Below are 23,071 nucleotides of genomic sequence, written 5' to 3'. Positions count from 1 at the left end.
CTTGCTTCTGCTGTCTGCCCTCTGGTGGATGGCATTTAGCTCATTCTTAATCTCACTAACTCTTAAAGAAAAACAGCGAGAGAGAGAAATGGGTGTTTCTCCCATAGAAAATTACTTGAGGCCTCAGCTGCACTCATTTTTAATGGAAGCATGACTCCTAACTGCTTCAGTATTGTAAGTTGTGAGTTGAGAGATGACGATCTGGATGAGCTCATAGACTAGAATATTCCTATAGAGTCACCCCGCAACATGCTTAACTGGTGGTAATTCAAATGTGTTCTTAGCAGAGAGACAAATTTACAAATAGCACAAGCAACTCTCTTTTACTACATATTACATAATTTGTTATAAAGTATAAGATATTATACTTGTTTAGACACAGTATACACATGCATGAGTATGTACAGTAACATATATATGGATACATTGTCGTATAGGATACTGTACACAAAGCCAAGCAAGCACATTGTACTTTATTGGCCATTTAAAGAATTTCCCAAGGTTTTGTTACTGATCGTTTTTTCCTTACACACCGATTTTGGCAGCCTGTGGAAGATGTCAGTCTGTAGAGACAGGGCATCTTGGTCTTCTAAGGCTCTGAAACCTTTTATCTGCTGGAAATCTGACATCTTGCTGAAATTCTTCCCATTTCCTTAAACGACTCATTGAACTTCGGTAATCACAGAGCCACCACACATCTCCCTTTCTCCTGCCAGGCTTTGATCCTGAAGGAGCTGTCCGTGATCCGCGACCACGCAGGCAGCGCCTGCCTCCGGGAGCTGGATAAGAGCAACAGCCCCCTCACCATGGCTCTGTGCGGCTCTAAAGGTGAGTGCCCCGCTCCGGCCACTGCTGTCACTGTGCTGCATGTGGGCTGGCTGGTTGTGTTCTAGGAAATGCGAGCCAGAACTTCAGGCCTGGCAATTCCCTGGCGGTCCAGTGGTTAGGACTCTAGGCTTTCACTGCCAGGGCCCGGGTTCAATCCCTGGTCAGGGAACTAAGATCCCACAAGCTGCGCTTCAAAAAAAACAAACTTCAGGCCTTTTGTTTATAAAGGCCTGAAGTTTTTAAAATAATACATAGAGAAAGAGACTTAATTATTTGCATTTTTAGAAATCTAACTCCTTTGGAGAAACATTGGTCATGTGTGTGGGTTTCTGAGTTTGAGGGTGCTTTGAGTAAACTTGATGTTATTTTTTAAAGAAAAGAAAGAAAACCTGCGGATTTTTAAAATAATGTGTTTGATGATAATTAAAAACACTTAAATGTCATAGTTAGCCAGAACCTAAAAGCATTAGGTTTCATGATACTGCACTCAAATTCAGAACCTCCTGCTTTTCCTGTTTCTGTAAATTTTTGACAGAATAAAGTCCAGTCTCTTTAATCTTGCTGCCTTTCACCCCATATTCTCCTACTCCCTGCTCCTGGTACATACCCCACACTCCTATCCTGTGTCTTTGCTTCCCAGTCTCCCACCCACTTTGGAATTCCTCCCCCACGTCTTCTATGTCTAAGTCATAATGTCCTCCAGATGTCCAGCTGGTTGCTGCTGCCTTCTGGAAGACTCCCCTGGAAGTCTTTCCTCCAAGCCCAAAGTGCTTGTTCGCCCCTGAGCAGCTCTAGCCCTGCTCAGCTTTTCTTGTGTTACTGACAGCTGTACCCTGTGTTGCTCTAGTTCTGACTTTTACTGTCCCTAGACTATGAACTTGTTGAGGATAGGGGGCTGTGCCATGTATTCCTGTTTTATCCCACAGATCTGCTTGTGCTTCATTTAATGTCATTTTGGTAAATGAATGTTACATTCCTGACCTGCTTCCCCAGGTTCCTTCATTAACATATCACAGATGATTGCCTGTGTGGGACAGCAAGCCATCAGTGGCTCTCGAGTGCCAGATGGCTTTGAAAACAGGTCCTTGCCTCACTTTGAAAAACACTCAAAGGTAAGCTGTAGTGGATGAGGCAGAACTTTGAAGGACAACCTTCAGCAGTGCAGAAGAGGGTCACGGAAGCTCTGGGGCTGCCAACCAAGGGGCTCCTGGAGCTGGTGTATAAGGGTGACGGCCGCTCGGGGTTATTCGCTCTGCAACCCAAACTTGAGTCCTGTAGAAGGAGCCTTGTTAAACTTAGAGCTGTATAACTTGAGTTTGGACCAAGAGGGTGGATTTCAGATTCCCATCCAACTTATCTTAAGTGTTCAAAATGTGTAATTATCATACATGTGCATTCAATCTGTATGCTTACTTGGGGAGCACTTACATAAAAGTATAAGGATTTTTAAACAGTGAACATGTAAAACGACCAGGAAATTCCAAGTTTTCCTCTCTGGAATTCTTAAACTCTGCTTGTAAATGACTTCTGGGTTCCATTGGCCCTCGTGGTCTAGACACTAGAGTCAGCAGAGCACAACTTAGAGCAGATTTGGTCACTTAGTAAATTCTGGATGGAGTCAGCTGTTATTCGCACTGAAGCAGAGATGCCCCAGCTGTACCTGCCCGGTGGAACTGTAGGATTTCTGTCCAGCCCCTCCTGGGGAGATAGGACTACTGTACTGAGAATGGACAGATATTCTCTGTATCAGGCGGCCTCAGGAACAACTCAGGTTCTCTGCACAAGATCAGAAATCACTAGAGGTCAGGCAGCCAGCTGGTCACTGGAGTGGTACCTGCCTATGCTTATCTGGCTCAGAGTCAAAGCCTGACCAATTTAGAAGAGATACCAGGGATATCCAGTGCTAGACTTCAGAGTAGATGGTGCCTGCCTAGAAATGCCAGCTGCCCCTTAAATGAAATAGGGAAGCAGGAGGTTAGCCTGTTCATCTGAGTTGTCCTCCAAGGAACACAGACCTATCCAGATCAAAGGCCATTTGGCATTTCATATGGTGTTTTATATATGTTTGTTTCTTTGTACAGGTTTTTTTTTGAGATACATTTCATTTATCATAATATTCACCCATTTAAAGTGTAGAGTGCAGCAGCTTAGTATGTTCACAGAGTTGTATGATTATCATCACAGTCTAATTTTAGAATATTTTCAACAGCCCAAAAATGAATCCGCATAAACATTAGCAGCACACGGTTATGTTTTGGAGGTGGACAGGTCTGGCCCACAGGAAGGGTGTCTTGGGAGGAGTCGTTTTCCAGGGGAGGGGCAAGCTGTCACAGCCAGCAGGGTGCCCTCTGAACCGAGGTTGGTAACTGCCTCCCTGGTCTAGGAGTAGCAGCCCAAGCTTTGGTTTCTCTGTCACGAGCCACCTGGCTGCCAGTGGCACCAGCACCAACCCTGGCTGGGGCCTCACCCTCCTTGTCTCTGGTAAGGATGGTCTGGGCTAAATTGTTTCTCCTTTAGGAAAGGCCATAAAATATGAGAGTGCATTGGCTGGGTATTTATAGTCTGAAGTTGAGGCATTTTCTGATTTGAATGGGCTTTGGAATTGTGGACCTTGAACTTTTTTGTTAGATTTTTCTTTTTTCCTACCTCTCTTTAGCTCCCAGCTGCCAAAGGTTTTGTGGCTAACAGCTTTTATTCAGGTTTGACACCAACCGAGTTTTTCTTCCACACAATGGCTGGCCGAGAAGGTCTGGTTGACACAGCCGTGAAGACAGCTGAAACAGGATACATGCAGGTAACCTGAAGAAATGTAGGCCATTAGCAATGAAGCAGGGTAGGGTCTGCAGATCTTGACTGCTGAGTGTTTGCTTATTTTGTACCTGAGCTCTAATTTATCCAGTCTTGGTATTTAAAAGGAAAAATTGAGAGATGTAGGGTACCCTAGAAATAAACAACATACAAAGGTAGTATGTTCCAAATCACACAATGTCCTTCGAATGATGAAGACCAGGCCAGAAATCACATGTACCAAAGCATTGCTGGAGGAGAGCATGGACCCAAGTGCATCCCAGGGCATGTCATCGAACCTCACTGAGCCTCTGATTCCTAATACACGGAGGCGGGGTGACAGTACCTACCTCGTGATTACAAATTGAGAGGGCTCTGCTTCTCACTGTGTAACTATTTATATAACCCATTATTAATATCCCTCTAAGGGACTCCAAGAACCTATTCCAGTGCCCGCAGGAGGGCTTGGACACACTTGGAGGGCTGGCTTTTTCTCCATTGTATGTATAGGTATAAGATAGTAGTCTCCGGGGACAGGGCTGAGCTAGACACTCCTCTATGCCTGTGCTTCTCCGACTGCCGCAGAAGTACCCCTGATGGCAGAGGAGTGAAGACACACCCCACCTTGTTCTTCCATAAGACCACAAGGAAAGGATTTCTCTCCAGTGTCTAATTCTCATTTCTACTCTGTACTCCATAATCTATGTTTTGTTTGTTTTTAATTTTTTGATGTATTTATCAACTTAAAACACATGATGAAGTTAACAATCCAAGTTGCTAGGCCATGAACTGCCGTGGCTTTGTGTCCCTTTTCTCCCCACCGTGGATTGAGAAGCACGGCCGTTTGCATACTGGGAAACCAGGACTGATAAACCAGAGATGCGAATGAGTGAGCCAGAGCACACGAGGCTGATGAGGGCGAAATGGACCCGAGTCAGTACACACCTATTTCCATAACCTCGTCTGGACCTCCTGTAGCATTACTGATAACTGCTTCCCTTCTAATCATCTTTTTTTTTTTTTTTTTTTTTGCGGTACGCGGGCCTCCCTCTGTTGTGGCCTCTCCCGTTGCGGAGCACAGGCTCCGGACGCGCAGGCCCAGCGGCCATGGCTCACGGGCCTAGCCGCTCCGCAGCACGTGGGATCCTCCCGGACCGGGGCACGAACCCGCGTCCCCTGCATCGGCAGGCAGACTCTCAACCACTGCGCCACCAGGGAAGCCCCCTAATCATCTTTTGATGGGAAATTGCCCTTTAGCTTTGGAGTGTGCTGCTTTTGTCAGAAACCTAACAGCCTGTGAAATGCTTTTACCACTCTTGCCCAAATGTCTGTTGACTTTTTTTTTTGTCTTTACCTTTTTTGAAGTGGAGAGTATGGCTTTCCCAGAGCAATGTGTTAGCCTAGAACAAATTAGTTGTGGCATGAGAGATTTTTGTTTTGAAGTTGCCTGGAGGAAGATTTCTTTCTTTTTAACTCCCTGAGTCCCCATCACATTGCTGGCTGGAGTGTTCTGCTGATGGGAGGTTCTCCCTAAGCAGACTTGAGAAATTGCTGCTGCCTGCTGGTTCAAAAGCAGTGCCATTCCTGTTCTCTCTTCTTCCTCCTCTGTCCCAGAAGGTGGCCTGCACCTGATCCTCTGTAATTCATATTGAAGTCCACAGGGGTCCTGGATTAAGTTGTGTTTAGAAATGCAAAGCAATTGCATTAATTTATACCTTAGGGAGACAGAGAGGGAAGGCAAAGCAGCCTAGGAAAACAGTGTTTGCAGAGTCCTTGGGGGTGATGGGGTTTAAATTGCATGTATTCTAAAACACTGAAGTCCTGGAGGCTGGAGCATATTCTAAATCCCACTGCACAGGCTAGTGAGGCCCTTGTGGGCCTGTTCTTACAGTCAGGGGACTCTTTTTAAGGGATTTCTAATAAAATGTTTTTATGTGATTAAAGCGCTGGTAACCTTGAAACTCAGAGTTGCAAATCTCAACCTCTGTATGCGTGACTAGTCTTCTCAAAGCAGCTGAGCTTTTGTCTCCTCTCCTTTTACTTTAGAGGAGGCTCGTAAAGTCCCTTGAAGATCTTTGCTCACAGTATGATTTGACAGTCCGAAGCTCTACAGGCGATATCATCCAGTTCATTTATGGGGGAGATGGCTTAGATCCTGCAGCCATGGAGGGAAAAGATGAACCCTTGGAGTTTAAAAGAGTTCTGGACAACATCAAAGTAAGATTTAGCATTATATCTGTCAGTGTTTTCAAGGCCAGTTCTTTAGAATGGAGGTGCCCTTTGGCATAGCACACAGTTAATGCTGTCATACCTACCCGACCACTGAGTTAATATTTTTCTTTCTGTGTTCCTTTGCATAATTTCCCCCAAGTATTAAAGGAAAAATAGTTTCTCAATTTCAAAGTCTAGTTATTGGTAGTAATCAAATGCCAATAGAAGAGGGCTTTGTCTTCTTGTCTGTATCTAGTGAAGTGTAATAGAGACGGTGTTAAAGCCATGGGCGTGGAGCAGCCGGCGCATTTCACACACTTTAACTGGGGGTATAATTGAGAACAATCTTTTTGATAGGTAGCTGGACAGCACTGATCTGAATTTAAACGTGGGTGCCTTTGACCAACACGTAAATTCCGCTTACAGGAATTTGCCCTACAAAAATTATCTACATGTGCCAGGAATGTTCTTCCAGAAGTGTTTATAGCAGACACAGACCATCAGTGGAGGACAGGTCCGATACAGACTGGTCCATCCATTAGGGTGACGTGCAACCATTAAAACTTTAGGGGAAACCCCATGAGCTTGGAGGTGGGGGAATATTTTCACTCTTGAAATTTTGGGCTCTTTTTAAAAAACAACAGTTTGTGATTTTAGTGCAAATCTGGGGTGGGGTGAAGGTCGGGGAGAAGTGGCATGATACCCACTGAATAGCCCACAAGCCTTTGTATAAGATGGAGTATCAGTTTATCCCGTTTTCACCTTCATATTAAACGTAGAGTCTACAATTTGTTTTGAAAGAAAAAAAAAAATCACAGGTTGCTAAAAGCTCACTCTGAGTGAGGTGGTTTTGTCTCTTGTAAATTCCTTCCTCTAATACCGCCCCTCACATCACCCTATTTCCTTTTGATACCTGAGGCCGTCTTCCCATGCCAGAGCGAGCCTGCTCTCAGTAAGAATGAGCTTCTCCTGACCGCTGAGTCCATCACGAAGAAGAATGAGTTTCTCTGCTGCCAGGACAGCTTCCTGCAGGTGAGCTCCGCGGGGGCCCTGCACCCGGCTCCGCTGTCACCAAGGAATTGTTCGCCAAGTGCCAGCAGTGCAGTTTATAAGCTGGGGGGGGGTGTTTATGTAAGAGTGTTTCTTGTTAAAAAATTTAAGACGGGCCCAGGCAGAATCTCAGCAGTCAACATAAAGAATTTATCTCATGTCTTTCTTAGTTTGTCTTTTGCACAAGTGTTTCCCTGGTAGAAGAAAAATGCTTTAGTTAGAGAACTGATTTTTTTTTAACCCTGTCCCTGTCAACCCCCTACAACCCACTTTTTCATCCTGTGGGCCATCTCCTTCCTCGGTTGTTCTGAATCCCAGTCATTTGTAATAGTAGTAGCATTGTTTTAATGGCATTTATTGTGTCTTGTACGATAAATGATGTCATAGCATTTACTTAATACCATTATCATTTTAAATTGTTTTTTTTGTCACTGTAACATGGGTTAGAAATGCACAGAGTCAGCCTTCCATTTTCTTCCAGGGACCTGTTACCTTGACATCCTCTTAAGATTTTTTTGGTTCATTTTTATTTCGCTGACCTGCTCCTTCCTGTTTATAATCATGGTTATGATCAAAAGCAGCGTGGCCAAAACAAAAAGCAAAAGGATACAGGAATCAGTACCTGGTTCCCTTTGTGTACTGATTGGTGATTCAAATATAGCACAAATGTATCCCTTGAATTATATCAAAAATAAAAATAGTAAAAAAAGTAAATAAGAATGTTGTAGTTAAAAGCGCTTCACTCCGTTCTTTCACATGACAAGATGTGAAAGGTGAAAAAGAGACTCTTCCAGATCTTAATGTATTTAAAATTAAGAGTCTGGCTAGGCTGAGTGCCTTTGTTTTGGTTTTGGTTTTGTTTTCTCACAGCTTTTCTTTTTCTTTCTTTTTTTTTTTTTTTCTTAAGTAACAAATGAGAAGTGTGATTTGATTTTTCTTCACGATTATATTTACTTATTTATGTCTCTGTTTCTCCTCGAAGACCTTAACTGAGACAGGCTATGAGAAATATAATGAGGTAATGTGCTTACGTGCTGTGGCTGCCAAGCGTGGAGGAGTAGTTCTGCTGCACCCCAGCTGTCTGCCAGGCCCGGGGACCACAGATTTCTGTCCCGGTTCTGGCAGACAGGGCTTCCCTGTTCATCACCTTGGACTGGTCCTTTCTTGTCTTAGACGTGGTTTGACGGTAACCCCCTGACCAGCAGCACTTGTGGGTTCAATGAGCACTTGTTCAGCCATCCCCTTGTGCTGTATGCCCCACAGATCACAGGGACACAGAGGTGATTGAACATGTCCTCGCCCTCCAGTGGCTCACAATCTGTGCTCAGATTTGCCAAGAGGGTCCGAAATCCACTGGCCAGAGCAGATTTTTCTGAGCTGCTGAAATGTTGTCTGGCCATGGCCCGTGTCAGAGCCGAGGAGACAGAGGCAGCTCCTGGGTGGCGCTGAACCCTGGCCCTGCCAGAGGCCGACAGCTGTGCTCACAGATGCACTGTGGACTGAGTGTGAGAGTTAGCTGCTGGTCAGTTGTGTGATTAACTGCCTGCCAGCTGCCGTGTTCTGAGTTCCCTTAGTATGCATGGGTTGGTCCAGCTGAATTCTTAGTAGCTTATTTCAGTTTTCATTTCCAAAAAGTGAGCTTTTTTCCTTTTAACCTAACTTCCAGAATATCTGCCCTAACTCCTGTGTAAGGGAAGTCATTTCTTTCAGCAAAGCCACCAGAAGCATGTCCACGAGGGTGGCAGCTGAAAACTGTCCTTTCCAGCACCTGAGCTGGGGAATGGTTTGAGGTGTGTGCTCTTGACTGCTCATGTGTGCAGAGTGTCTCAGATGAAAACCCCCTGGTCTGCTTGGCCTTGGGCTCTGGCAGTCGAACCGCAACATCTGGTTGGCCTGTGCCTTGAACACCTGGCGATCGAACGGCAACATCTGGTTCAAGAGGGCTTTCAGAAGTTCCCCCTAAAGGACAACCACAGCTAGACAAGTAGGCTCAGGGAGGACGTCACCCATGTAAAGGAGGCTCTTAATACTGAATAATACAGGGGAAAAATTAAGTGGAAGTGGGTATTATTGCTTTTGAAGAGTCACAGCTTTAGGCAGAGCCACACCAGGAGAGATTGTGCCACTGCCCTCTCCAGCTCTAATGTCCACCTGTGGTTTGTAATAACTAACTGTATCTGAAAACGTGGCCTCAAACCTGTAATTAATAAGTAAGCCTGGAGAGTTTCTCTTCAAAGAGTCTCTTGAGAATTTTCAAGTTCTTGTAAATTAGTAAAAGTCCTTTCTTAAATAAAAGTCTTTTCTGCATAGAATGATGGCTGAGCGGCATGGTAACCCTCCACGTATTTCCACGCTTTGTCAATGAGGAGAGTTGATCAACAAGGACAGTCATGGGAAACCTGTGTTCATGAGCAAGGGGCAGCCAGGGTGTGGTGGATTCCACCCACGTAGCCCCCTGATCACCTGGGCTCCTAGGAGACAGACTGAAATGCCCAGTGGGCAAAGATGACATTGCAGAAAACCCCTGCCCTGAGAGCAGACTATGGAGAAGGCACTTGACTTTGTAGAGGGCCCTCTTGTCTTGGCCAAGCCCCTGACCTTATTCAGCCCGAGTGGCCTCTGCTCTAGAGCAATGGGGCCAGTGCCCTGCCACCCCACAGGGAGAGCTTGCCAGGCTGGGCAGCAGCTGACTAAGAAGAACTTGTGAACATGGACCATGTGGACCTCGGAAGTTTTAGTGGTTTGCTTTCAGAAAAGGTAGTAACTAGAAATTGCTCGTTAGTCTGTGGGAGGCTAAAGAGATGTATTTTTGCAGTGTTCGGATAAAACCTGGCTAGTTAAGTGTTAAGCTCTCTGTAGGTGCCTTATGGCAGCAGTCCCCAACCTTTTCAGCACCAGGGAGCAGTTTCGTGGAAGACAGTTTTTCCATGGACGGGGGTGGGGAGGTTCAGGCAGCAATGCGAGCGATGGGGAGGGCAGGTGAAGCTTCGCTCACTCGCCTGCCCGCCCGCCGCTCACCTCCTGCTGTGCGGCCCGGTTCCTAACAGGCCGTGGACTGGTAGCGAGCGGACCGTGGCCCAAGGGTCGGGGACCCCTGCGATAGAGGATTTTGTTTTTGCAAAAGTGGGCTTCTGTTCGGTCTGCTTTTTCAAACATTTGTTTCACACAGAACTTGTGATGTTTTCAACTATGTGATATAGATTGAGCAGACTCTGGGCAGGCATGCTGGTCTTCCTGGGGCCCCTCAGCCGGCCTCGGAATCAAGAATCAAGACCTCATGAGGCTTTGCAGTCACTACAGCATGCATCCAGTCCTCGGGCCCGCCCACTGGTCCGTCCGGGTGTGTAGATCCGCCCTCAGCCTGCCGCGCGGAGCAGCTGGATGCCTGTAGTTGGCCAGAGTGCCCTCACAATTTGTCCAAAACCGTTGAGGGGAATTATATTCCCCTGAGGGCTGCTGAGGGGAGGTGCAGTCTATCCACCCTTTCCCGTATTCTCAAAAACGCCCCTGGATCAAACCAGAGCGGCTGATGAGCAGCCTCTGAAGGGCACTGGTACTGCACAGGGTGTGCCATTAGCTCACCTGAGAAGTGCTCTGAGAGTCAGTCCCACGGTGCTGACCCCCTGGCGGTGCTGACCCCCTGGCGGCAGGACATGGATGGGTGTGGTTCATTAAGGCGTACCATACCCTCTGTGAGAACTCCCCGAGGGGAGACGCTAGCTGATCCTGGTTCTAGGAGTGACCTTGAGGCTGGGTTTATTTCACAGACACACTATAAATTGTAAAGCAGATGGGTTTTCCCCTTAGAGCAGTTTCCAGAAAACTTAGGCCTGTCGTCTCTAGCCGTGCCCTATGGATCCTCCACATGATGTACTTTTCACCTTTTTCTTGCTCCATTTTGTCATCGTCCAGGGGCGTAGAGTGCTGTTCTTAAATACAATGGGAACAGCAGATATGCCGATGTTTCATTTCCAGCTTTGAGAGTGGTTTCCTGGAGACCTTACAAAGTTCTGACTGTGTCGGGGAAGGGAGCTTGATGGGGGACCAATGCAGAGCTGGGGGTCAGAGACAAAGCTGGGACTTGGGAGTGTTTCCTTTGAAATGAAGGCAAGTGTCTGAAATGTACATAGTGTCTACAAAACCATACTTCGTAGTATTTAAATTGACCAGAACAACTTGCAGAAGAAACGTCAAAAAGTTATCAATCTAGAGACTAAAAGTACAAGTCGTTCAATTGTACTTACTCTGGGCTGCATGAATGTGGGCAGCAGGGTGTGCCAGGGGAGAGAAGAGAAGGCGGCAAGTGGGAAGGGCTATCCTGCCTTCACTCTATACATATGAAGCATCATCATAGTAAAAAGGCCTTAGAAACACTAAACCAATGAACAATGTGTCCGGGGTGTGGACGGTGTGTCGTGTTCCTTGGAAAAACATTTTGTAATAGAACCTGTATCCATTTCGTACCCTTTACAGTGTCATACTTAGCTGCCACTGAAATAGGACGGACTCGTCACGTTACTGAAGTTTACAAAACGAATCATGTCATCCAAATTGCTGAGAAATACGTATCTGATGTTTGTTGTGTAATCTTTCAGGAGATAAAAAAATTCGTTAAGGAGGTTTCTGAGAAGATCAAGAAAACCCGAGATAAATATGGCATCAACGATAACGGCACAACAGAGGTAACGGCCCTCCCAGATGTGTCAGGACATGGAGGTATTTTCCATTGCTGCCAGCCCTGACTCATACTTGGCTTTTTTCCTCCCAGCCCCGGGTGCTGTACCAGTTGGACCGGATCACCCCCACCCAAATAGAAAAGTTTCTGGAGACGTGTAGGGACAAGTACATGAGGTAAGGGTGCTAACTGTCTTAGACTGCCAGGCAGTCACGTGGGTCTCTTGTATATGCTTCCTGTTTCCCCAGGAAACAAGATCCTGCGCCCACACCGCTTACTGACTACCAGCATTGAGCAGCTTCTGTCACCTCTTCCCTACGGGCTCCAGTGGGTAGACAGGCTGGGTGCTCCAAGATGTGGAAATAACTGCAAAGAAATTTCCGACTGCCCTCTCCCCACAGAGAAACTGCTGATCGTTTTGGCAATTGCCAGCTGCTCTGTCCACCTTCAGTACCATTTGTTAGCAGAGCTCTTAGGTCTTCTCCAGCCATCCCACGCTGACCACCGGTAGCCACACAGTGTTCACTGTCATCATCGGACCCCTCTGAGCATCACGTCCCCTCGTCTGCACCTGTAACTGATTTGTGCCGGCTTCTTCCACTATCACAAGCCTAGCCTGGGTCCTTGCCAATTCCTTCCTGGCCCTGATGGCATCTGTATTTTTTCTGTTGAAAGGAGATAATCAGAAGCCTCCCCAGCAGTTTTTGGTTTTGTCTCTTTTGGCCCCTTTTGTTTTTTAACCCCCCTCACATCGTGAGGCTTGCAGGATCTTACTTCCAGTTCCCCAACCTGGGGTTGAACCTGGGCCCACGCGGGCCCTGGCAGTGAAAGTTTGGAGTCCTAACCACTGGACTGCCAGGGAATTCCCTGGTTTTGTCTTTTTAATTGAAGTATAGTTGATCTACAACACTGTGCAAGTTCCAGGTGCACAGCATAGCAATTCGATATTTCTATATATTGCAGAAGGATCACCACGATAAGCCTAGTTACCATCTGCCACCATACAAAGACATTGCATCATTATTGTCTGTATTTCGCATGCTGTACATTTCATCCCCGTCTCCTTAGCAATTTTACTGGACTTTTCATCCCTACCTTGTCCTTTCAGGGCACAGATGGAGCCAGGTTCTGCCGTGGGTGCACTCTGTGCCCAGAGCATTGGCGAGCCGGGCACCCAGATGACCCTGAAGACTTTCCACTTCGCGGGCGTGGCCTCCATGAACATCACCCTGGGTGTGCCCCGCATCAAAGAGATCATCAACGCCTCCAAGGCCATCAGGTGCCCGCATCCGTGTCCCTCTTGTTCTTACACTCGCCTGTCATGATCCTTGAGATCATGATCCTTGAGAAACAGTGTTTCTCTTGGGGGTGTGTGGGTGTGGGTGTGGGTGTGAGTGTGTGTGGGTGGGTGGGTGTGGGGGTGTGTGTGTGTGGGGGGGCAGGGGGTGTTGACAGGAGGTTAAAAATGTTAAGAAGGCAAACTCTATGTACCCGCAAAGCCAGTTGTTTCTCTGGATATAATCAAGAATCTTCCTTGTGAGAGAGAGAGAGAGAGAGAGAGAGAGAGAGAGAGAGAGAGAGAGATGCTAGCGGGCAGTTTCTCAAACTCCGGAGTGACGCGTGCTTGTGTTAATCATATCTTGCCTTTTAAAAAACCCAAACTGGAAAAAAATAAGTCCAAACTGGATAGAGTCAAAATTGATGCAATGGTTCTTTATGGCCACAAGTCACATGAAAGAGAGAAACCTAAAATAACTGCCTGGAAAAATTGGAACCATGTGTCAGTGTAGATTTCATCCTTTTGATGTCATTATTCCCAGCCTCACTAGGCCTGACTAACGTGTCTACCACTTGAGCAATGGTCATATTCTGTGACAGACTCCCTGTCTGCCCACACCCCCGCCCCGGTGATTTCATGATAGGATTTGTGGGTGATGCGAGACTAGGAAAGATAGAAATACCTTATAGTGCATTCAGTGACAAAATCACGTTTCACCTCTGATCCGAGGCTAACGAAATGACAGTATAACATTAAATGAAAGAAAGCTGTACTTGGTTCTAGAACAGCACCTGTAGGCATCCAGGATGGCAGGAGTTCTGCCTGCCTCCTCTAGGTTGGTCAGATCTCCCAGGAATGTGCGTTCGGGAGATGGAAGCTCCTGGCTCTTGGTCGGAGGAGCTGGAGGTGTCCTGAAGAGAAGATTGTAGGGGTGGCAGTGGAAGTGGAGGAAGCTGCAGTACACGAAGGGTCAGCTTACTCAGGGAACAGAACTGAAATAACTACTCATTAGGACCAAAGAGGAAAAGGTAGGTTCTCTTGGCCAGGAAGAATATTCTGAAAGTCACTCAGTGACTGATCGAGTGGGCTGCCTCATGAGCATGTGTATGTGAAGCCCTCAGTGGCGTGCCTGACTCCAGTAAACGCTCAGTAAATTGCGGTTGCTGTTAATAACATTACAACTGCAAGTGGTACCCGGGCTTAACAAAGCGGTGTTCTTCAAACAGCCTCATTCCTTGTGCTGTCATCCTTTACCCTTACTTCCCATAGCACTCCAATCATCACAGCACAGCTGGATAAGGACGACGATGCAGATTACGCTCGCCTCGTGAAAGGGAGAATTGAGAAAACCCTCTTGGGAGAGGTAAGAAGAAATCCCTCTTAATAATAAAACTAAACCAGCAGCGTTGCCAGTAAGCGTAAGAACCACTTGTAGTGGATTTACTAGTCAGTGTGTCCACACTGCTCTGTATCCTTAAAAAAACAGAGTGAGCCTTGTATGCTCTGAGGGAAGGGAAAGTGACTGATGAACATTCTGATCTTTTGACACCACAGATTTCAGAGTATATTGAAGAAGTGTTTCTTCCTGACGATTGCTTTATTCTCGTCAAGCTCTCCCTGGAACGGATCAGACTTCTGAGGCTGGAAGTGAGTCACGTAATTAAATGCGTGGAGGAAGTCATCCTCTTTTAGCCCCAAGATAGGCACTGATAAACTAGGGCAAGAGCTACGCAAGGTACAGGAAACCCTGCAGAGGTTTTCACTCAGTGTCTGTTCTGTGAGTCTGTTGTACCTTCACATTTTCTCTCTACACCTGACCCCGGCACAGACATTGCCACCCAGGGACACACAGGAAATTAGTGGAGGTTTTGTGCAGGCCGTGATACCCATTTGCTGTGATAACAGCATTACAGCATCTGGAAGGACTGTAGTGCCAGCTGTGTCTTACTCACCTGTGGGCCCCCAGCACAGTACCTGGCTGGCTCGGGAGATGTTTTTGGATGCGGGGATTGACCTGGCTTAATTATCGTTGGTGTTTATGTACAGGTAGCAATGGCAAAAAAAGGGGTGAGGGGTGGGGATCTACTCTTTAATGAATAAGGCAGAGGTATACATTACGGTACATAAATACGCAGTATATCTCCGCTATTAAAATATCGTGGTGTGGAGAGAGATCGGGGGAAAAATGACTGAAAAGGCTTCTTAGAGGGGCGACGATGCAAAAAGACCAAGAAACACTGGAACCGCAGCCTCCAAACCCTGCTAGTAATGTCCTGGGTGTGCGGTCCCTCACAGGTGAACGCTGAGACGGTGAGGTATTCCATCTGCATGTCCAAGCTCCGCGTGAAGCCTGGCGACGTGGCCGTGCATGGTGAGGCTGTGGTGTGTGTCACCCCCCGAGAGAACAGCAAGAGCTCCATGTACTACGTGCTGCAGTTTCTGAAAGAGGATCTCCCCAAGGTGAGACGTAGGTCACTTCTCCAGGACCGCGTCTGGCCTAATACCTGGAGATGCATAAAGGGAGGGACCGTGCTAACCTCTAACCTGAAGGTGTCAGGAAGCCACAAGGGCGTTGTCACTGCTGAGACCGAGGGTGGCGCCCTGTTTCTTCGTTTCTTTGCTACACCCCTAAGGAGTCAGGCAGGTTCCGGTTTCCTTCTTAGCACTGCCTCACCAAGTCTGCCTGTTCGTTTTCTCTTTGTTGTTTCATAAAACTGGTGGTGGAAGGGGGCATGGTGCCCTGAGCTTCTGCTTCCCCCCAACCACTAGAGCAGCACACAGGCACTCCCAAGTTTGGCATGTTGCCGACAATCACCCCTGAAAATGGGGTGATCAAGGTCACAAACCCAGGCCATGACGTTCCCAGTTCTCACAGCCGCTGTGGTTTCCCAGGCTCCTGGGTGGGCGGGGGCCACAGGCACTGCGGGGTCTGGAGCCTTATCTGTCTGTGAGTCCAGGTGGTGGTGCAGGGCATCCCGGAGGTGTCCCGAGCTGTCATCCACATCGACGAGCAGAGCGGAAAGGAGAAGTACAAGCTCCTGGTGGAGGGTGATAACCTGCGGGCAGTCATGGCCACCCACGGTGTGAAGGGCACCCGAACCACCTCTAACAACACATACGAGGTACTGCTTACGGCCGGGGGCGCCTTGCAGTCGTCCCGTCTCCCTCCTGGCACGCTCCTCCGACCCTGCCGTTTGCTCTTGGTCTGCACCCCCATCTCTGGGGAAGGGCACGGGGTGCCGGGAGCTGCAGGGTGGAGGAGGACATGGCTGCCTCTGCTCATCCTAGCCCTCCGCAGGTGGAGAAAACCCTGGGCATCGAAGCTGCCCGGACGACCATCATCAACGAAATCCAGTACACGATGGTCAACCACGGCATGAGCATCGACCGGCGGCACGTGATGCTGCTCTCCGACCTCATGACCTACAAGGTTCGTGGGGGCCTGGCAGCCAGGCGTCGCAAACCCAATTTCGGGAGCACGAAGCTTGTAGGACACATAGCGTGCCCAACTGTGATGACCACCGTTACCCCAAGACCGAAGTACAGTGGTCAGCTTTGGGTGTACTGGTAAAATTCCAGCGTGAAAATTTCAACCTCATGGCAGGAGACAGAGCATGGTTTTTGTCCTTTTTAGAAATTGTATCTTAAAAGAAAACTAGCCATTGCCAAAAGCCCAAGGATTCCATGGCAGACTGAGGTTTATTCCCTGTTAAACCCATTCATCACACTTCTTCTGTAGCCATTTCCAGGTTAAAGAACAAGTTAACATAACCTGAGGGGGGAACTGAGGTTGGTATTTTTGGCCGTGCTGGGTCTTCGTTGCTGCGCGCGGCTTTCTCTAGTTGCGGCGAGTGCGGGCTGCTCTTCGTTGTGGTGTGCGGGCTTCTCATTGCGGTGGCTTCTCTTGTTGGGGAGCACGGGCTCTAGGCGTGTGGGCTTCAGTAGTTGTGGCATGTGGCCTCAGTAGTTGTGGCTCACAGGCTCTAGAGCACAGGCTCAGTAGTTGTGGCGCACGGGCTTAGTTGCTCCGCGGCATGTGGGATCTTCCCGGACCAGGGCTTGAACCCGTGTCCCCTGCATTGGCAAGCGGATTCTTAACCACTGCACCACCAGGGAGGTCCCGAGCATGTCATTTTTATCCTGACTTCTTTCTAACATTATAAATGTTTTCCATGTTGTTACATGGTTTTATGAATACGCTTTTTAAATGATGGCACAACATGCCTTTAAATGAAAGCACCTAAATTTACATAACTCTTTTTCTACCTTGAGGCTTTTAAATTATTTGAGTTTTGAGTTCTTTGAACCATAAGAAACATCTTCAGAAGTACTCCCTTTTTACTTATTTATTTATTTATTATTATTTTTTTTTTTTTTAGAAGATGTTGGGGGTAGGAGTTTATTAATTTATTAATTTATTTTTGCTGTGTTAGGTCTTCGTTTCTGTGCGAGGGCTTTATCTAATTGTGGCAAGCGGGGGCCACTCTTCATCGCGGTGCGCGGGCCTCTCAGTATCACGGCCTCTCTTGTTGCGGAGCACAGGCTCCAGACGCGCAGGCTCAGTAGTTGTGGCTCACGGGCCTAGTTGCTCCATGGCATGTGGGATCTTCCCAGACCAGGGATCGAACCCGTGTCCCCTGCATTAGCAGGCAGATTCTCAACCACTGTGCCACCAGGGAAGCCCCAGAAGTACTCCCTTTTTAAAAGTTAGATTCTTAATTCTACTTTTCAGGGATTTTTTTTATTTTTTGACCATGCTGTGCAGCTTGCAGGATCTTAGTTCCCCAACCAGGGATTGAACCCAGACCCTCAGCAGTGAAAGCGCAGAGTCCTAACCACTGGACCGCCAGGGAATTCCCTACTCTTCAGTTCTTTTTTTAATTAATTTTTATTGAAGTATAGTTGATTTACGATGTTTTGTTAGTTTCTGCTGTACAGCAAAGTGAGTCATTTATACATATACATATATCCACTCTTTACTTCTCAGTTCTTAACTCTGTGTTCCAGTGGCACCCGGCTGTGAGTATAAGGATCTGTGTTGTCAGTGGCTGATGGCCTCAGAGGGACACAGGTGGGACAGACAGCTGTGAGGATCCTGTTTAAATCTGAGATTGTGACTTGCAGCTCTGCTGATTTTTGCTGCTTCTGTTAAGGGAAGGCGGGGCATGCGTTTTATAAGTGGCATGAGTACCACTCTGGCTCTCTCTCCCATGGTGCAGGGTGAAGTCCTGGGCATTACCAGGTTTGGCCTGGCCAAGATGAAGGAGAGCGTGCTGATGCTGGCCTCCTTTGAGAAGACAGCCGACCACCTCTTTGACGCCGCCTACTTCGGGCAAAAGGACTCCGTGTGTGGTAGGTTTCGTGGTCGTAGCAGCCTCCCCGGAGGCCTTTGTTGACGCAGCTTAGACCGTGGCTGGGGCTTCTCAGGAGGTGGAGAAGCTGGGCAGGCAGAGCTTTTACTTAAGAATAAAGTCACAGATCATGGAATTGGAACTGACCTATCTTTTATCTCCAAAGCCTGACTGTGGCAGCCTGCATCCCTCACATTTCTAGAAGGCCTCTCTGTCAGTACAGAGAAAAGATCGCCGCTGGGCATGTAGGGATTTTCTCGTCCTCAGAATTACAGTCGGCCACTCTGATCCTGCGCCAGGCACCCACTGTCCTGACTTCCTGAGCAAGGCAGCCAGCGCTCCTGTGCCAGGCACCTTGTATGGCGTCTCGGCACATCGGTGAGGCGCAGGTATCGAACCCTTTCTCGGTGAGAAGACCGAGGGAACTGACTCGCTTGTTGTTAGCGTCTTGCCCTGCGCTATCCTCCTCTCCCACCACACAGCGCCTCTCTGACGGGCCTGGGGGAGAGGGAGCACGAGGGGCGGCTGTCACAGCAGATCCCTGCCCACCCGGAGTGCCCACTTTGCTCTAGCCTTTCTCGTGCCGCAGCAAGACCCTGTGGCCTGAGGTGGGAGTTTGTGAGGGCCTGGGGCTCCAACAGCGACGCCAGGCCTGGCCTTCGTCCCCGCCGCCAGAGCTCTGCTTCCTAGTGGCCATTTCCCCTCTCACCTCCTCGTGTGGATTGGCCACCCCAGACACGACAGTCAGGTGGGGCCCCGGTCGGTATATGCCTATCTTTTGCTCTGAGATTAACTCTTTCTTTCCCAAGGGTCACAGGTTGCAAATAGAGGGAAAGAGAAATTACATCGTTCTTTAAGATAATGAAAGGTAAAAGGAAAGAAAAGGGAGCAGAGATTGGGGCAGGAGAAGGGCAAGGCCAAGGCAAAAGTAAGAGCGAGTCTGCTTGACAGCAGGGCTAAGACCCAGCTCCCCAGCTCTACCACCAGGACGCTGGGCCTGGTCTCTGCTGCTGCCCTGCTGTGGCCCCGCCCACCGCCCCTTCTCCACCAGTGACCCCTCTGGGCACCTAGTGTGGTCACCCTACCCCAACTTTGAAATCTCCTGGTCCCTTAAATGTTGTAACTCAGTGTCAGCCCTTACTACGTGTTGGTTTTTAGTTTGGTTGTTTGCCTCTCTGGTGCCCTGATAGCACAAAGCCGAGAACATAGCAGGTACACTCTTGCTTGTTGTAAAACCAGAAGCCTGACGCAGAGCCCAACATTTAGATCTTAAAAATCTGAAAAGGAGCTTGGAGAATCTGCACTGTCACCTTACTCCTGTCACTGTACGAGGGCTCTGCCTTCTGAGTGTCTCTGATTCAGGCTGTGGACTCCGAGGTTGGGGTTCTCTTAAGCCTCCCTGACCCCTGGGCACAAGGAACAAGTCTCTGCTGCTGTCTCCAGGGGGATTGGCATCTGCTTACTACGATCCCATTTGCTTGTCCCCTGGGCCCTAAGTTAAGGAAGCGCTGGGTGGCAAACTTGGGGTTTCCTGAGTGTCATTCAGTATATGCCTGCTGTCTGAGTATAGTGCTCATGAAGGTGAGGCCCGCACGGTGCCTTTGGCTCAGATGGAGAGACCTCTGAGCCAGCAGCGGGGCTGTGAGCGGGCGCTGCCCTTCGCTGGAATCCCCCCAGCCCGTCCAGGAGCGCCAGGCCATGCCTTCAGCATCTATAGATGAGGCGTGAAGCGAGCAGCCCGGATTCAGTCCGTCGATGTGTGGTGGGGCTGGGACTCCAAGCCCAGTTTCTGACCCAAGTCAGTAGTCTCTCTGTCCTGAAAACCTACCCGTGTGTCGAGAAGCCCTCTCACCTCCTTTCTGGTTGGTTTCAGGGGTGTCTGAATGCATCATCATGGGCATCCCCATGAACATTGGAACCGGGCTCTTCAAGCTGCTCCACAAGGCTGACAGGGACCCAAGCCCTCCCAGGAGGCCCCTGATCTTCGACACAAACGAGTTCCACATCCCCCTTGTCACATAGTCCAGGGAAGAGGGGACCGTTCCTGACCTCGGCTCCTTGTCGTCTGGAAAGGGGCTGGAGGCCAGCAGCTGACTTGTGAGCTTTGTGCTCCCCAGGACTGAGGCCCTGCCATCCCCACCATGCTGGCAGTCAGAGAAGGCCCCCGGCATCCTAGGAGCAACTCACCCAGTGACCCAGACCACAGCGCAGTGCTTGCTGGGGAGAACCGGGATTTGTCTGTTTGTTTGAAACCTAATTAATCTAGGGACAGCTCAGCACCTCCTGCCCACTCCACCTCCCTGGACTTGAGGAGCCCCCAGCCCAGAATCTTTGCTCGTTCCCACCTCACCTGTCCCTCTGTCCACTCAGAGAGGTGTCCCACCCTGACCGGGAGCCAGGTCTAAGCCCCAGGGCCAGGGCACATCTCAGTTCTTCGGTTCCCCAGTCATGCTGCAAGCTCCAAGTGTGACATACTAATGTAAATATTGTTACTATTATTTATTTGTCCACTTTGAAGAATTTGGAGTTTTTATTGTTGTTTTGGTTTTCCTTTTGAAACCAAGAAGCTATAGAAACCAAGAAAGCCAGCTTTGAAGCGTCACTGGAAAAACTGGTTAAGCAAATGGGACCGTGTAGGATTTGTAACTGAGCTGAAACTGTCGTGAGGCCACGCTGCTCTGAAACATCTTTTGCAGACCTCCCAGCTACCCTCTTTTTGTCTACTTCCGACCCCATAGTTGGGGCTCAACCTCATGACAAGAGGCAAACCATCCTTCATGGCCTGGAGACGCCTCGCTGGAGTGCGGGGCCTGCTGAGGTGGGGACTGTTGTGTACACAGAGGTGAGGAGTGAGGCTGGTCCAGGCCCACACACCGCCTGGGCGGCATCCACACCCTCCTGCGGAATCTGCATGTGTGCCCTGCCACCTGCGGCCGAAGAGCACGCGGGGCAGTTGCAGAGCTGGGGGGGCCTAGGAAGTGTCCCAGGGGAGTGGTGGGAGAGGGTCCTCCCGGAGGGTGCAAGCAGACACCAGGTCTCAGGGCTGAAGCGGTCACCCAGACAGGAAGGGCGAAGGGGCCTGCACAGGGGTGGGTGCCAGCTAGGGTTGGGGACGTGCCCCAGGTGGCACAGCAGGCTCCTCAAAAAGGAGATCTGTGACAATAGAAAGCACATGTCGGGCTATGAGGAGAGAACCAACAGGGCATCCCGGGAAAACCTATGTTCAACTGCCTGCTTGGGCTTCTGCCGGTGACTACACCATTACTGGTGGGTTTTTCAAGGCTTATGAGGGCGTTTTGTGCAACATAGGAAAGAAATGTGTGTAGCTTGTCTTCCAGAGAGCACAGGGGTTTGCTTCTGGAGACGGTGGTTCTTTGTGCTGAACTTGCTCTTAGGGATTGGCCCAGGGCCACGGAGAAGGAACTGCGGCAGCTGCAGATCTACTCCCTCTGGAGAACGCTCCGTGGATCCTGTCCTCCTTCCTTCCCTGCCCAGAGCCAAGTTTATCGCTCTGGCTCTTCCTTCCCTCCCATGAGGTCTTGGAAAACCAAGGCTGCTTGGTTGGAAGTGAGACGACAGTGGAAAGTGGGGCTTTGACCCTGCTTTCTGGCTCCATGCACTGGAGAAGGAAGGTCTACTTCTGAAATGACAGCCTGTTCATCTCAGTGTATCAAGCCACTGGAAGAAACAACAGCACAAACCAAAGAGATGGGCATCTGTTGAGCAAGAAGATGGTTTGGATGATTAAAGAGATGGATGTGGTAAAAGAAAAAGTAGGGGAGAGTCAAAGAATTCAAGCAGTATAATGTACCTACCTTCTTTGGTCATTCCCTAGTTGACTCCCCAGGTTCTGAGTTAATGCCGCTAAGGTACTTAGCGTAACCCTTGGTTCTTGGGTCTGCGTTTGGGATGAGTGCTTTCCCTCCCATACTGACGTGATTTTGAGTTAGGAATTCCTGACCTGAGTGACTTTCCGGCAATGCTCAGGCTTAAATTCTGTTAAAATTAGTTTGATCCCCACGCCCGTGAGGTTAACCTACAGACTTCTCTTAGGGTGCCAGTGATGTGAAAAAAGACCATTTTTCACATTCAGCCCCGCCGCCACATACATCTCTGAACTAAGGTGGCCTGGTTGAAGACGAAGTGTCGAGTCCATTAACACACTTACTCAGGGTTGCCCCATGAAGCCTCACCACGGACTCTGCTTCTCTCACCCAACCTGCCGAGAGCCACAGAGCCACACGGCTGGCTTCCTGATAACTCACCTGGGAAGTAAGCCGCAGGCCTGATCAGATCCAGGACTGCTGGAATCCACGCAAGGGCCAGGGAGGGTGGAAATGGGTGGCGGGAGGGAACACCGGCGCCCACCTTGCTCTGTTTGACACGTACGTGAAGTGGGGGGGAGAGACCGTGGCATCCATGTGCTGCTGTGAGTAATAAAGGCGGCACTGGGACTTCCCTGGCCGTCCAGTGTTTAGGACTCTGCGCTTTCCATTGCAGGGGGCACGGGTTCCATCCCCGGTCGGGGAACTAAGATTCCACATGCCACCCGTTGTGGGTGGCCAAAAAAAATTTTTTTATAAAAAAGTAAAAGCAGCACCGCCAGGAGCGTCCTCCTGCCTCGGTGAGCGCTCCCTGACTCCCTGCGTGAGACCTGTAATTGCAGTGGCTGCAGGCCCGGGGTCGGGTTCAGACCAGCACGCCGTTCCGGGAAGGAGCACGCCCCCGGTGAGGAGTGAGATACCCTCCTCGTGGTGCTGCCAGCCCTGCTGGGCCCATAGGCAGCGCTGGCCAGTAAACCCTACTCCAGCTTCCCCACTGTGCGTCCCAGGGGTGGAAGTTAAAATTCTCCCTAGTGTGATCATCTGCCCAGCCCTGGCCTCGGGCTTT

At 49.2% G+C, this 23,071-nt stretch overlaps 1 protein-coding gene across 1 annotated transcript in view; it reads left to right on the top strand.

Moving 5' to 3' along the window:
* The window catches only part of POLR3A (RNA polymerase III subunit A), a 68,132-nt gene that overhangs the window by 33,983 nt on the left and 11,078 nt on the right, over positions 1-23,071 (top strand). Inside the window, exons 18-31 of the mRNA XM_055080891.1 lie at positions 1,822-1,940; positions 3,485-3,622; positions 5,662-5,832; positions 6,745-6,858; positions 11,472-11,558; positions 11,645-11,727; positions 12,660-12,830; positions 14,100-14,193; positions 14,385-14,477; positions 15,126-15,290; positions 15,788-15,952; positions 16,129-16,260; positions 18,050-18,182; positions 20,055-21,023. Of these exons, the coding sequence (XP_054936866.1) occupies positions 1,822-1,940; positions 3,485-3,622; positions 5,662-5,832; positions 6,745-6,858; positions 11,472-11,558; positions 11,645-11,727; positions 12,660-12,830; positions 14,100-14,193; positions 14,385-14,477; positions 15,126-15,290; positions 15,788-15,952; positions 16,129-16,260; positions 18,050-18,182; positions 20,055-20,203 (1,814 nt within the window). The 3' untranslated portion in view covers positions 20,204-21,023. The remainder of the gene's footprint in view (positions 1-1,821; positions 1,941-3,484; positions 3,623-5,661; positions 5,833-6,744; positions 6,859-11,471; positions 11,559-11,644; positions 11,728-12,659; positions 12,831-14,099; positions 14,194-14,384; positions 14,478-15,125; positions 15,291-15,787; positions 15,953-16,128; positions 16,261-18,049; positions 18,183-20,054; positions 21,024-23,071) is intronic.

The sequence above is a fragment of the Physeter macrocephalus genome, chromosome 20, assembly GCF_002837175.3.
Source record: "Physeter macrocephalus isolate SW-GA chromosome 20, ASM283717v5, whole genome shotgun sequence".
NCBI classification, from domain to species: Eukaryota; Metazoa; Chordata; class Mammalia; order Artiodactyla; family Physeteridae; genus Physeter; species Physeter macrocephalus.
Note: the sequence above shows the minus strand (reverse complement) of the source record. Positions and strands in the feature narration are given on the sequence as shown.